This window comes from Scleropages formosus, chromosome 25, assembly GCF_900964775.1.
Source record: "Scleropages formosus chromosome 25, fSclFor1.1, whole genome shotgun sequence".
In the NCBI taxonomy this organism is placed as follows: domain Eukaryota; kingdom Metazoa; phylum Chordata; class Actinopteri; order Osteoglossiformes; family Osteoglossidae; genus Scleropages; species Scleropages formosus.
Genome location: NC_041830.1, coordinates 4,540,748 through 4,557,088, shown reverse-complemented (window position 1 = coordinate 4,557,088; position 16,341 = coordinate 4,540,748). Strand labels below are relative to the sequence as shown.

General features: G+C 40.8%; 1 protein-coding gene across 1 annotated transcript; it reads right to left on the bottom strand.

Annotated features, from left to right (window-relative positions):
- Positions 1 to 1,231: 1,231 nt before the first annotated feature.
- LOC108928038 (solute carrier family 25 member 33) lies at positions 1,232 to 11,084 on the bottom strand. The gene is made up of 7 exons (XM_018741790.2): positions 10,956 to 11,084; positions 9,239 to 9,412; positions 5,690 to 5,767; positions 4,813 to 4,913; positions 4,226 to 4,292; positions 2,866 to 3,143; positions 1,232 to 2,052 (listed from the first exon to the last, which is right to left on the bottom strand). The coding sequence occupies exons 1-7, from the start codon at positions 10,994 to 10,996 to the stop codon at positions 1,853 to 1,855; spliced, it is 939 nt and encodes a 312-aa protein (XP_018597306.1). The 5' UTR covers positions 10,997 to 11,084; the 3' UTR covers positions 1,232 to 1,852.
- Between the last annotated feature and the right edge of the window lie 5,257 nt (positions 11,085 to 16,341).

Sequence of the window (16,341 nt, the reverse complement as noted above, 5' to 3'; positions counted from 1 at the left end):
GATCTTATAGTTCCTTGCTGTTGTCGTCATTACCTTTGTTTTCTTGATATTAAGGTACAGTCCCATGTGTTCGCTTTCTTCTATGACTCTTTGGACTCGATATTCCAGGTCCTTTTCACTTTCCTCAAGCAGCTTCGTGTCATCGGCATATCAAAAGTTGTTGATGTTCCTCCCATCAATTTTCACACCAATCGATGATTCATCCAGATTACATCGCCTCATGATCGTCTCAGCGTATAGACTGAACAGGGCCGGTGATAGGATGCATCCTTGTCGGACACCTTTTGCGATCTTAAACCAGTCTGTATTGCCAAATGCTGTCCTGACTGTAGCTTCTGGATTCTCATAGATGCTCTGGGATGCCCATTTGCTTCAAGCAATTCCACATCTTGTCATGTTCAACACAATTGTATGGTTTACTGTAATCGATGAAGCACATATAGACGTCCTTGTGGTATTCGCACGTCTTCTCCATGATCCATTGCAGGTTTGCAATTTAGTCTCTGGTTCCGCATCCTCTGTGAAATCCTGCTTGGATGTCAGGGAACTCCTTCTCAACAATTGTTGCCATGCGTTTTTGAATGATCTTCAGCAGGATTTTGCTTGCATGCGATATGAGTGCGATGGTTCGATAATTGCGATAATCTTGCATATCGCCTTTTTTGGCAGTGGGATAAAGACCGATTTTGTCCAATTTCTGGGCCACAATTTGGTCTTCAGATCTGCTGGCAGAGCTCTGTTAACGTTGGGATCGGTATTGGCTTGAGTAATTCGGCCAGAATGCCATCAGTGCCTGGGGCTTTCCTATTTGGTAGTTGTTCCAAAACCCAGGCTACCTCCTCCTCCAGAATATCTGGTTCTTGCTTGTTTGGATCTTTGTGACCAGCTGATTGACTTGGTTGGTTGCCCACATACAATTCTGCTGTGTACTCTTGCCACCTATGAAAACCAAATTAAACACTTTGTAGAACTTTGCCCTTCTGGTCTTTGATGGTCGCTCTTTGGCGACGTTTGGTTGCGATCCATGAAGTATTTCGGCAAAGATAGTGGAGTAGTTTGCCATTGCTTTCTCACCCCTCCCCATTTATTCAGGCTTGGAACCATCGTGTCGCTGTTGCCAAATACACGGCTGGGTTGCGTGTGTTAATATGTGCATTAAATTCCTGTTAAAGTTTCCCCAGCTTATGTACAAGTACAGAAACTAATTTGGCCAAAATAAAAATCAAGAAAGTTCACAAGAATAAAGTTTATTAATGCATTGCATTACTTAAATATGTGGTATATGTAAAATACACATTTCTATCACTAACAAGAAAAGCACCAACAAAAATCATTTACCAATAAAAATGTGATGTGCACAAAAACAAATACCAGTAGACCTCCAAAATCCTGAGGTGAATGAACTGAAATTAACCTGTAAGCACTCTAGGCTATCAGAGAAATTCACACCAGTGCACGTTACCTGGTTCTAAAGCAGCCATCTCACAAGTTACACGTTCTTGCTACTTTTTTTTTTTTTTTTTTTTTTTTAAGAACTCCAAAGTGCTATATACAATCATCTTTGGACATGAAACCAATTCAGGAGAAATAAATTCTATATAACCTTAAATTACTGCTTGGCAGTTTACTTCTACTGCACAGTCCTTTTCCCAATTCTTTACAAAAAGTACCATGTTTAGAGACATGTTTGATGCTACACGTTTGTCTATGTCTCCACCCTGAACCCAGTAAAAACCGCTATCTTTGATAGGTATAACTGCAGCCTTCATGTCTCTGGATTAATTTAAAATCTGAGCCCTTTCCCCCCCCCCCCTCTAGGGGGAACAACAGGCAGGGCCAAGCACCTCACTTACTAGGAGGGATCACGAAGCAGGTAGACAATGAGCTCATAAGTAGACAGCACGATGGCTGTGTTGGGGATCTGCCGGATTAACTGTGGGACAAGTCCTCTGTAAAATGCAGTGTAGCCCTCCTCCACAGCTACCAGCCGTGCTGTTTGGAAGAAATACTTGTACTTGCTACCTTCTTCTCGAAGCCTGGTTCGGATCACCTCTGCCAAAAGAGACAGAACGACTGGGTTAAATGACATTCAAAACAGATTTTCACCTCTTCAGATTCCTCCTTATCTCAGGGAGCTTACAGTGCTCCAGGCATTAAACCTGTAAGGTACAACAGCAAGGAGTAATTAAAACTGAGTTTAAACAAAGTGTGTTGATAAAAATACTGAAAAAGCTTTATCTCACATTGACAAAGTTTGTTGCAACGGAAGCATGACTATTGTTCTTAGATGCATTATACATCATACTTTATATATTACTGTAAACTGAGAAACCACCATTCAATAAATTCACAGTGAATAATCTGAAGTTAAATAGAAAAGTGAATTGTGCACAAACAGCTAAGCCTAATTAAGGATGTGTGTCTGTCACCGTTTAATTTCTTGTGAAATATGATGTTGCAAGTGAAGAATAAACCATTCATTTCCTAACAAGTCCCTTGAACCAATGAGTAAGGGTGAGTTTTGGCAAACTAAAATTACCTGTATCAGTCTCAGAAAACAAATGCAGGGACATAACATATGTGACAAAGTATTAATATGTTACTGGGAATGTGTTCACTGCCAGTAACACCTATGTGAAGGGTTGTGTTTGTAATAGGTGGTTTAGTTGTCCAAGTTCAGTATTTTCTGAATTAGAAAGGTTGCGTTTGCACATACTGTATGCTTTCAGTAATGTCTAACCTTATGAATGCCTTTCCTTTTACAGCTGGATTTTATTAGGACAGAGTTTTAAGGTAGATTTAGGAATCATTTACTGCACTAATGTGAGTTATAGTGGCATCTGGACAGAAACTTATGTGGCTCACCGTGTGGGTAGGCTATGCAAGAGGCACAACCCTTGGCAAAAGCTGCTGCCGCCATAAGTTCTAGGAAGCCAGAAGCACCCCTGTTACTGCCGTTGTTGGGAGATGTGAAGTGACTGCTTGGCAGGTGTTTCTTCAATGTCTCATAGATGAGGAAGCAGATCATAGTCTCAGAGATGCCCGCATACGATGCTGTCAGGCCCCGGTAGAAGCCACGGATGCCCTCTGTCCTGTACACGTACCGTGTACACTGCAGTGCATTCATCTTCTCCTCTCGTGCTCTGAGTGGGGTGAGGGGCAGACAGACCTTACATTTTTTGTCAATTGCCATGTGACCACCAAAAGCTTTCTTCAGCTCTTGTACGTACTATGCCAAGCATACCTCAGGCCACAAATGAAGTCTGCAGTGAGGAACAAACTTAGTAGGAGGGAAGAAACTCATAAGGATCGTTACTGACCTACTTCTCTGGTAACCTATGGGGACAAATCGCCTGTAGTCTTAAGTCTAAATATAGTCAGGTCCTTCTCCTCCAATGTGCACAGTTACGTCAAGACATATTTATAAATCAGCTCTGGTCACACGCTAATGGTCAGGCAAGCCGTGTAACAAGAACAGGTGTCACTGTCTGGGATGTACCTTCTGGCAGCAGGTAGAGTTACACAGATATGAAGAGAACTGCACGTAGTCCCATTTCATGAGCTCAACATTACATAAGTAGTATGTGCCAAACTGTTAACTAGTGTACAAACTTCACTTCAGATCACTTTCATTTCTAATGAAATAGTTGGTCCCTCACAACAGCTGGTTCTGCATTATACACATTAATCTCTTTAAGACTTCATTTACCTTATGCAATTAATTTGATTCAACTTGTTTTAAATGAAAAGCAGGAAAATAAAGTTGCACAGAAGTTCAAGAACCCTAAGTCAAATTGCTTTTTCAATGCATCCTCATAAAAAAATTGACAACCGTAGCACAATACAAAGTTAATTCAAGCATTTTATGCACGTTTTAAACAAACAAAAGAAAACCTAGATTCCTGGGTTCTCCAGACCTTGCCTTAACAGTTCACTCTTCCTTCCATTTCCTAGTAATATTTCAGCATTAAAATTACAAGCTAGAAGAGCTGACATTTTTCCTAGCATTCTCCTGCTTTATGAGTTGTCTAAATACTCAGTGAATGAATGGTTTTTAACCTTAATCACAAGACATTCAGATTTGTATTATTCTCAAACTATCAGCAAATTAGTCTGTACCAACTTAGAGATTTACAGAAACATACAACTTGACTAAATAAACTGCATAATTATATGTACGTAGAAGTCTTCAGATATTTAAATTTAAAAAAAAAAGTCAGCGTACTTGTTTTCCAGCTGCATCCGGGTCTTGACCATCCAAATGGGGTTCATCAGGGAATTAGTAACAAAGGCTAGACAAAGAAAATTTGTTAAATAATGATAATGCCATTAATCATACTTTCATTAACTGCTTGTCCAGGTCAGGGTTGCCAGCAGTCCACATCCTATCCCAGAATGATTGGGTGCAAGGCTCAGGGTATACCCTGGATGGGACCCCAGTTCATTGCAGATATTGCCAATATCTTACTATAAAAGACCAACTACGAACAAATTACATTGGTTTTCCTACTACCAATATAGACATGATTATAGTTCTCTCACCACTACATACAGTGTGACACCGACTGCTGCAATACTGCAGACAGCTGCACGTTAGGTTTCCATTGCAGCTGTTCTTACAATAAGGATATACTCTTGCTATGACAAGAGCAAAACTGCAAAATTTCAAGATACAAAACCAAGCACTATTTCCCAGTTTAGCTGTCTTTTGATAGATGGCTACACAGACAAAATTTAGGGCTTTCCAGATAGCCACTGTGCTGCTCTGGTCTTTAAGAAGCCTGCATTTGATTACCTGCCCAGTCACCTCACCTGCAAAGCCAGCTGATGACATGTGCACTATCCAGCTGTTGGGCATGAAGATGCTATTAAACTGCTCCCTGGACTTAGAGTAGGCAGCAAAATATATGGCTCTGTACAAAGAAAAGAAAATCATTAAAACAAGTTTATATATAATCTGCAGTTGTCACTTTGATATCACCTATAATCCTTTCCCATAGTTGGAGGTTAATCACAGTGTGGTCCCCTGAGACTGGTTTGTTCCAGATGGGTCTTTCCTTTGACACATGTCTGGAATAGCTTGTATCGGCCCGAATGAAAGTGCTGAATAAGCAGCAGAGTTAGGATAACTGCTTTCCTGAATGAAGACTTTAAAACAGAACATCAATGCTTTAGGCAACACTTTTGGATGCTGGGTACATATGACTTTGATATCCACCAGGCCTGCTTGTCCATCTGAAAATCCCTCAGAGAGCCTACCAAAAGATCCCTGGCAGCTCAACACACTCCAAATCCACCTTAATGATAACAGCAATTAAATGACAAGAGGGCCTCGAACCTCCATATTCACTAGAGATTACCAAACCTATCCTCTGGCATTGCAGCCATTCAGTATACCTTTTCGGTTTCATCACAAGAACACACAAGTCAGCTAATCCAGTATGTCCCATCACTTCATTATTGAGCTAGTAATGAAATATACAATTCACCCAACACTTTAACCATATCAAACATTTTAAAATTCAAGATGTATATCAACACCATATTCCATTATGATCATCTTAATGGAAAGAAAAATACAACCTTTGAAAGACAGTGTATGCCTTTTTTTTTTTTAAAAAAAAAAAAACATCTCAGCAAAACAAAAAAAAAAATAAAAAAATAAAAAAAATATGCATAGAGATGTTACCTTGACGGCGCTACACCAACCAGGTTTGGCCCCAATCCTCGGAAAAGTGTCCTTGGTCCTTCTTTCTCAAGAATTGATCTAATGTTTTTGAGAAAGAAACAAGGCAGTCAGAATGATTCATACTTGACAGGCTCCAGTCTGGCCATACCTGTGCAACAACATTGGCAGCTACACCTGGAAGCAGCTTGTCATCTAATAAAGGACTATGAGATGCTTCAGTTGCTGAGACCAAAGTGGTTTTGATGATTACGGTACTAGCGTAGACTGGTATGGTCTAAGTTAGTGTAGACTTTGTTGAATTCTTAGTTTTATTTGGTTTATAAAATTGGATTTGTTGTGAACCAATTGGAAGGAAGGACAAAATCCCATTAATGCACCCACTTGTTCCCTGTCTGGTCACTTTCCTCCATGCCACAACATTAATTCCATTTCATTTGACACTATTTCAGATAGATGGTGATTCAGCTTCCAGTATTCCTTCTGATAATCTGTAAAGCAAGAGGACTCATTGTATGTACACCCATCCCTCACACAATGGGGTCCTGCATATGAAAAGTTGCAATAGCAGCTTGTGATAAACGCTTCTTATGATGTTACTTCACGACAATGGCATTTATATTGTCATGTGGTCATTTAACATTTATTTAGCAGATGCTTTTCTCCAAAGCTACTTCCAGTGAACTCCATGTAGTGTTATCAGTCCACAAACCTTATTCACCAAGGTGACTTACACTGCTAGATACACTACTTACAATGTATGGATGAGTGACACATTAGTGGAACACAATCCAATTATCAAATTAGTTAAATATTTGCCAACTCTCTAGAATTTTGTTCTAGTTAGATTTTCACTTGGATAAGTAAACATGGGATAAATTCACTTCACACTCACACACAAACTAAATGAAACTGGCATTACTGATGCAGACTATTAATTGTTAATGGTAAAATTAATAGATGAGTTTTTAAATCTTTTTTTCTTTTCAAACATTTCACTTAGGGTTGATGTTAGCAGTGTTAGTGCAAATACATTTATTCCATACACAAAGTAATAAATATGAGAAATTCACCAAACACATTTAACAATTATGAATTAAATTCTCACAATACAGAAAAAAGCATAATCCTAATCAAGCATATTTAAACAACCATATACATGAACTAGGTTATCAGTTGAGGTGGGATGAAATTCAACTCCAGTCTAATTGCTCAACAATAAACTGATTGTTCCAACCACTGGTAAACTTGAATGGTGAAATCAAGAAAAATCAGCTGACAGTATCAGACTTTTCCTTTTTCCTATTGTTTCATCTCAAGTGTCTGTGACTGACATCTGACAATAGCTAGCAAAATCTGCAGAACTTTGTAATTTGCAATGATACTGACCGATTGGTTTTAAGGAGAGAAGGTTAAATATTAAATGTGGAAAAAATAAAACTATTAAAGGGGGATGACAGATGGGATGGAATTAAAGTATTTCCTGAACATACGTACACAAAAAGTATCAAAGTGAAATACTACTAAGAAAAGCAAACTTTTGATGAAAGCATACTCAAGTACAAGTATCTGTAAGTCATTAACATAACCTTCCCCAGAAGTACTTGTAAAGACCCCATGGCTGTTCACCCTTCCTGGGCATTCAACTCAGTTTACAGCTACTTATAACATTGTAGCTAAGTGTTAATAATTTGATGTCCCGGATCACATAGGCACGTCTTGTCTACTATGACGTGCAGTAATTGACTTCCGTCAGCATGGAGTGTTGGTATTACAATCAGCCTCCTCAGGTCTCACTATGGGGGGGCATGGTGGCACAGCAGGTTTGACCTGTGCCCGCTCTCTGGTGGGTCTGGGGTTCGAGTCCAGCTTGGGGTGCCTTGCGACAGACTGGTGTCCCATCCTGTGTGTATCCCCTCCCCCGCCAGCCTTGCGCCCTGTGTTGCTGGGTTAGGCTCTGGCTTGCCGCAACCACACTCAGGACAAGCAGTTTCTGTCTGTGTGAATTTGATAATTGCATGTGCCTTGTAAACTACAGAATGTGAAGGTCAGCAGATGCAATGCACTAATATTTTTCACAGGCCAATTTTATTTAATTTAGGATAGTGTTACCAGAAATAATTCAGTTGTGATAATGTTAAAACAAGTATTTGAATGCTAATTTAACATTTATTGTAAGGTAGTTTTTAATGTTTTCAATAGCATGAACACACTTTCCTTATTTTGCAGTGAAGTTGGACTGTATTTCACCAAAAAATTATATAGACTACACATTTGCCAACACATCAGAGGTTATTTTTGTATACCCAACTGATGTCAACGTCAGTATATATGAACTTCACACTCTTTCAGTACCTCATTTTTATGAAAAATGAGCAATATAAATTCATTTTGGGTAGCAAGTAGTATAGTAGAGCTGTCACCTTGCAATCAAAGGACATGAGTTTGAATCCCTGCTCCTGTTGTAATACACTGGATTGAGGCATTTACCTAGAGTTGCTACATTAAATACCTTATGTATAAATAGGTAAATCAGTAGTTTAGTATACAAACTTAAAATTGTATATTACCTTGGACAAAAAGGAGACCTGAGGAGGCTGATCGTGATATCAACACTCCATGTTGACGGAAGCTGATTACTGCACGCCATAGTGGACGAGACGTGTCTATGATTTGGGATCAAATTATTAACGCTTAGCCACAATGTTATAAGTAGCTGTAAACTGAGTTGTCTTCTTTAACGTAGAATGCCCAGGAAGGGTGAGCAACCACTAGAACTTGGAGCCCATAAATTTATTTTTCTCCTTTGCCCATTGGTTGGAGGGGAGAGAAAAAAAAAAAAAGTGGCCAGTAGACTTTCTTACAGCTTTAATAGTCACACAATTATTGTAGTAATTTAATGTATAGCCAACAATTTGTATTATGCCCTAATCCTTTGTTCAGTGTAACTATGAGAAGAGTGCTCTGTAAAAATATTGAATTGAATATGGTTCATATAAAAAAAAGAGGATTTGAGACCTACAAAGTTAACTTGTGACAAGGTCATCAGAATGAAACGCTGTCGTTAGTTTATAATTACCTGTACTGCGTTTGGCTACTCTACCCACCTCCGACCCCTCCCCTCACAAAATGATAGAACTGTCATACTCCTTTAAAAAAGTTGTTATAGACAACATATATTTAAGCAATGTCATATCACCTATACCTAGACTGGGCTCACTTTGAATAATGTTAGACATTTTGCTCTGGATTTACATTATGCATAGCATGGTGGACAGTGCCAGTAGCCCAACAGGTATCACTACTGCCTCAGAGTGCTGGAGCTGCTCACTTAAGACTAGGCTTGAACCCAGCTTCCAAGTCTGCATATTCTCTTCATGTTCACAATTAAGACATGGACAGAAGAAAGCAACCACATGAATCAGATTCAACTCAATGATGCTCATCACTGCCATAAGATTAGATCAGAAGCCTGAAGGCTGTGTTAAGTAGCTGAAGTCAACTGTTTCAGAAGAAACTATTTCACATCAGATAAAATGGGAATGACCTTACCGCAACACCTGGAGCAGACCTGGTGTTACCTGTCCAGGTCGAAGGACTCCAGCACCAGTCGTTGTGCTCAAATGGACCTGAAACACCGGCCGAAGAGTAAGCCCAGATGACTGCAGTCTGGTCTTGAGCACCTCCAAGGGGCAGGTTATGATGGCTCCAACTGTACCTCCACATCTGCACCCAGAATAACAAATAGTTTACACTTTGTGTATAAAGATACATCAAAAAAAACAAACAAAAAAAAAAACTTGAAATATTTTGAAATTTAAGATGGTAGCGCAAAAAAAAAAAAGTCTTAGCATTTTGAACTATTGATAGATGGACATTTAAACAGGCATGCACAGAGTGTGTTCTGAGCTTTAGAACATCCAGCAGTCTTGCAACAAGGAAGCAGATGCTCTAATCCTAAACACAAGGCCTTACCAGAAGGCACAGTGCCTAAAAACCCAGCTGTATAAATGGGTAAATAATTATAGGTAGAGTAACGTTGTAAGTCGCTTTGGAGAAAGGCATCAGCTAAATGAATAAAATGTAAAAAGAAGTCCTCTTTGGCCCTCCCAGTTCATATTAGCCCTACCATGACAGTGTTCATGTGTGTTTTTCCACTGCAGACATCCACAGAATACCCCAGCAGGAAGTGTTGTTACATAATCCACACATGCCTAACAAGGACTTGAACAGTGCATAACTCCAAAGATATCCTGCTGCAGAGAGGCTGCTACAATTTAATCATTAAAAAAAAGAAACAAGACCACTAACATAACATACTTTGACACAATGCAAGAGAACATATGTATTGTGTAGTATACAATTAGCATCCAATAGGCTACAGAGACTGTACTCAGACTAAGGCAATAAATGAATTAACGAAAAAAAAAAAAAAGGAGACTTGACATATTACCCCTGGCTTCCAGCAATTCTACATTTTTGAAAACATTAGTATTTAATAATATTATTGTTTTTAAAAAAAAAAAACGTGATAATATCATGAAACTGATGAAAAATGCAAGCCTTACAGGCTTACTTAAAAGGTGAAACTTTTCCAAGATCAATATAGAGCATTAGCCAGTAGGCTTCATGTGTGTTCGGTTAACGTTTAGGCTAGTAGAAGTAAAATAATTTTGTATCAATTTTTATTGTGCTAGCACTAACACATAATTAGGATTTATGTGAATTATGATAATTCAGATGAACGTTCCAACCGGCAGTTTTAACTGAAAGTTTTATTACACAACTATAATATAATAATTAATAACTCAAGAGAGTGACCTGTAAGTGCATTAAGACAATATCTCTTAGTTACATTTAAATTAGTAACCGTGACATATTCTCCCACTACTTGTCAGTCAGTGTCATGTGTTACGTAACGATAGTTCATCAGAGTGTCTTCTCTCACAAATTAATAATTTAATTTTCGGTTCACGTTTTTTTCTTCCTGACAAGATGGCCGATAACGGAGCATACTAAAAACATTTCCAATGAAGGAAAAACAGGTTCCCCACCTGCAAGGTTGCTCATAAACACCTTTTACTCAGCTATATAGCCAATGGACCCAAGAAGTCACTTCTCACTTCGCAACGATCCGGTCTCCGGTTCGTAACCTCCCCGTCTATCCTTAAATAACCCCAACGTTTTAAACTCTGGAATTTCATATTAAGCCATCATTTCATCAACCGTACTCAGACACAGACAAACGCGTTTTGAGAGAAAAACTCACCCCCCAGCGATGAGGTGTAAGAGCGTATCTCTCTCTGTCATCTTCAGCAATTCGCTATACTACCGCAGGAAAACTGCTCACCAGCTGACCGCCTGACGACTGGCGCTTAAGAGCCGGTTTATTCGGGAACTCGCGTGACCTTCAGTCTGAGTGACGTCACGGGGGCCGGTTGGGGGTGTTGTCTGTGACGCAGCCACAAGTCACGGAAGCGGATGCTTGTGTTTAAAGAGACAGGCTTCTAATTTGTTGAGGTACTCTGCATGCTGGTATTAAAAAAACATTGACGAAGGAGAATCCAGAAGAAGAATATTTATTGAATTTGAGCATATATTTTGACTGCTTCTTTGTATTCAAAGTTTCACCAATTTAATGTAGCTATAAAAATACTGTTAGGTCCTGTGCAATTCAGGCATAATTAAACTAGTACTACACATTATCATCGGTTATGTAGGTAGTAGTCTGTGAAGATTTGGAACATTTTCATTAAAAAATGAATTGATGGAATGTGAACTATAAATTGGACTGTCAAATTTAATCTATTACATAACACACAAAAAGCACTGTTACTTATTTAGCAGGGCGTGTGGTGGCGTGACAGGTATGACAGGTGCTCGCTGTGTGGCCGGTCTAGGGTTTGACTGAGCCCTGCTTGGGTTGCCTTGTGACAGACTGGTATCCCGCCCTCGGTGTGTCTCCTCAGCCCTGCGTTGCCAGGTAGGGCCCAGGACAAGCAGTTCTTGATGATGGGTGGATTTTTACTTGTTTATGACTGCTAGCTCACAAAGGTCATAAAAGCATCATTGAAGAAGTTAGTTTTGAGGTTATGACTGACCTATTCATGGCAAACAAAACTGAAGTTCAACCATTTGTGCCAACAGGGCAGAGACTGTAATCTGCAATATCAGTCACAGTTTTGTTTTAAAGTTAATCTGCATCCTGAACAATGTGTGGCAGCACATACATATTCATATTTGTACAATTGATGGCAGTGCAAATTATTACCCACAATCCTCTGTACTTCATGCATTGGTTATGGTCATTGATGTGTGAAAGTTTTGCCCAAATTTTTCATCCAGTGACCTCAGCTGCATGTTAATTCACACACTTGCTGAAGCTGCTTGTCCCAAGTGAGGTAGTAGCAAGCTGGAGCCAAACCCAGCAACACAGGGTGTAGGGCTGGAGGGGGAGAGGACACACCCAGGACAGGACACCATCGCAAGGCACCCCACTGGGACTTGAACCCCAGACCTGCCAGAGAGAAGGACCTAGCCAAGCCTGCTGCACCACCACACGCCCCCATGTTAACTCATCAGGTAAGAAATATAACACTAAAAAGTTTCTTGTGAATTTTAGAAATATTAAAGAGAAATAGAATAAAAACTGTCAAAGCAGACAGATTCACATATAAATTCTAAGACAAAAAGTAGATGAATACATAATTGTAAAAAGTTAGTTAACTGTACTGTAGGTAAAAATGCCCAAGACTGCTCTTTAATGTCAGACTCATTTGGACAATTCAATTTATACATCAGGGAGGGGTGCGATGGTGCTGCGGGTTTGGCTGGGTCATTCTTTCTGGTGGGTCTGAGGTTCGAGTCCCACTTGGGGTGCCTTGCGACAGACTGGCGTCCCGTCCTGGGTGTGTCCTCTCCCCCTCCAGCCTTGCCCCCTGTGCTGCCGGGTTGGGCTCCAGCTCACCGCAACCCCGCTTGGGACAAGCAGTTTCAGTCAGTGTGTGTGTGTGTGTGTGTGTGTGAGTGTGTGAATTTATACGTCATGATTTCACTTGGAGTATTGACAACACAAACGCAGAGCTGAGTTAATATTAGCGCTACCTGCCAAGGTGGATAGGTAAAGAGGCACAGCAGGAATTGAGAGCATCTGCCACGGAGGAGAACACAATCCTGGTGGGGGTTGCTGGTGTGGGCTCAAATCGTGATCCAGGTCGTAATCCAAATTGCAAGGCTCCAGTTCCGAAGATCCAGTCAAAGTCCAGTAATCATGATCTGTAAGGGCATACTCATGGTTCGGGAAGTGAGGGTCGAGATCCACAAGGTCTTTGTCCGAAACAAGAAGGGCTTGATTCAGAAGGTTGTGGTCCGAGGAACCAAGTTCAAAATCTGAAGGGTATTTATTGAAGCAGCAAGAAGCTTGATGTGAATGTCATGGTCGGAAAAGCAAGGGCCTTAATCCAAAAAGCAATGAGCAACAAGCGAACTGCAAGGAAGGACATGTGGTCTCAAAGAGATTCCGCAAGTGGTTGTGTCGGAGCCCCTGTTTTTATATTGTTCTTTTTGAGGTGTAATGAGCTTACGTGTGGTCAGTGCTACGTACACAGACCTAGCTTACTGATTGCTTATTATAACTGGACACATTGTCACATGATCCATCCATCCATCATCAACAACCGCTTGTCCCGAGCGGGGTTGGGCAATCCAGAGCCTACCTGGCAACACAGGGTGCAAGGACAATGGGAGAGGGGACACACCAAGGACGGGATGCCAGGCCGTCACGAGGCACACCAAACAGCTCTCAAACCCCAGACTCACCACAGAGCAGGCCCCTTTTTAAATGTGGACAGAGATTCGGCAGTTCTAAGTGAGAGGGGGAGGTCATTCCACCACAGCGGAGCCAGAACTGAGACCCTCCGTGCTTTACCTTTTGTTTGTGGGACCACCAAGCGGGCAAATGTGGAAGAGTGAAGCAGTCTGGTTGGGGTGTAGCAACACAAATTGGCCAGCACCGTTCTGCATCAGCTGTAGAGGTCTGATGGTAGTAGCAGGAACACCAGACAGGAGAGAATTTCCGTAGTCCAGATGGTATGTTACCATGGCCTGGACAAATAGTTGGGCACAGTCAGTTGTGAGCTAAGGATGGATCCTGCAGATGTTATGCAGGATGTATCTGCAGGTCCAGGTTGTGGCTTCAGTGTGTTGACAGAAAAATAGACTTGAGTCAGTCATCAGTCCCAGACTCTTAGCCAAGAGTTAAACATTTTTGGATAAAGATAGACTTTATGAAATTTCTGAGTGAAAGGCAGAGATCTTAACAGTCTTAAGTAATATGATGTAGACACTATACCAGCCTACAGAGTTCCCAATCTAGCCTGGAAACAGTTATGTAATTTCTGCAGCCCAATAGTAAAATTTCATATCTGGTACAGAAGCTCAACCCTTGTCTTTCGGTTGACTACGATTGGATAACCTCATCCTGGGTCTTTTATTGCTCCAGCTAAATCATGTCTTTCTTTAAAAAATTTCTTTGACAAATAACAGTAGATTTTGGAATAACCAATAACCAAGGTAAAACAATCTGGGCAACATTAATTCTATCACACACATTATCCAAACCACTTGTCCCAGATGGGGTCGCGGGGAACCAGAGACTACCCGGCAACACAGGGCATAAGGCTGGAGGGGGAGGGGACACACCCAGGACAGGACGCCAGTCCGTCGCAAGGCACCCCAAGTGGGACTCGAGCCCTAGACCCACTGGAGAGCAGGACCCGGTCCAACCCACTGTGCCACCGCATCCCCTACTAATTCTATCAAATATTGAAATAGATAAAAAGGTCCACAAAGCCAGGTTGTTTTTTTTCTTCTTAATTAAAGGAAATTAACTGATATCTAGAAAGGTATTAATACTGAGAGTAACAAAAATACCTAGAAATGTAAAACCAGGGTTTGCCAGTTTAAACGGGAAACACCAAGTGAAATTTAGAGTCGTATTCAGCTGCATGGCCACAGATTAATTAATACAGATCTTTTTTTTTGCTCCATACATTGAAAACTGGGTGTAAAAGCCCAAGACCTGTTACACCGATTAGCCACAACAGTAAAAGCGCTGACAGGTGAAGTGAGTAACATTGATTATCTTATTACCGTGACACCTGTCACGGGGTAGAATATATTAGGCAGCAAGTGAAGAATCAGTTCCTGAATTTGATGTTAGAAGCAGAAAAAATAGGTGAGCGTGAGGATCTGAGCAACTTTGACAAGGGCCCAATTGAGATACCTAGACAACTAGGTCAGAGCATCTCCAAAATGGCAGCTTTTGTGGGGTGTTCCCAGTATGCAGTGTTTAGTACTTACCAAACATGGTCCAAGGAAGGACAACTGGTGAACTGGCAACAGGGTCATGGGCGCCCAAGGCTCATTGATGTGCGTGGGGAGCGAAGGCTAGCCTGTCTGGTCCGATCCCCCAGAACAGCTATTGTAGCGCAAATTGCTGAAAATGCTGGCCATGATCAAAAGGTGTCAGAACACAGTACATCGCAACTTGCTGTGTAGCTGCAGACTGGTCAGAGTGCCCATGCTGACCCCGTCCACTGCCGAAAGCAGCTACAATGGGCACGTGAGTGTCAGAACTGGACCACTGAGCAATGGAAGAAGGTGGCCTAGTCTATTGACTCACGTTTTCTTTTAGATCATGTGGAGGGCTGGGTGTGTGTTTGTTCTCTACCTGGGGAAAAGATACCGTGTATTATTATTATTATTATTATTATTATTATTATTATTATTATCATATTTTTTTTAAAAAAGTCAGTTCTGAGGTTTGCGCACCTACTTGTGCGACGAACATCAGTGCATAAAATGGAAAGAAACAAACTAGGTTTACTTAAGAATCACGTCTGCAACTGTCTCCCTTTTTCCTAATGTAAGGCACTGAGATGTATGTCACTTTAGAGAAAAGCATCTGCTAAATGAATAAGTGTAATGTAAGATGGTAGCAGGAAGCACTATCGGAAGACCGTAAGCCGGTGGAGGCAGTGCAATGTTCTGCTAGGAAATCGTGGGTCCAGGTATTTATGTGGATGTTATTTTGACACATACCACCTACCTAAAGATCGTTGCAGATCACGTATACCCCTTCATGGTGACGGTATTCCCTGATGGCAGTGACCTCTTTCAGCAGGATGATGTGCCCTGCCACACTGCTAAAATTCTTTAGGAATGTTCTGAGGAACATGACAGCCCATGATATTCTTGGTTCTGGCTCTGTTGTGGTGGAAAGATCTGCTCCTCTCACTCAGAACTGCTGATTCTCTGCCCACATTTAAAAGGGTTTTAAAACTCACCTTTTCCAGATTCGCTTCACCCGTGATATCTTAAGTTCAAATAAGGTGTAAATGTTCCCACATGATAACTTTAAGATCATGCCCGAATAAACATTTATGCAGCTACTCCTATAATGTAATGTAAATGTTTATATGTATTTCCAAATAAAGTACCAGGAAAATAATCAGGAATTGTGGATATTCTGAAAGTTTTATGCACCTATTCCTGTGATGAATATTGGTTCATATGGTGGAAAGAAACATGCTGCACTTAAGAATCATGCATCTGCAACCATGTCTCTCTTCCTCCTGATGTAATAATGCAGACAT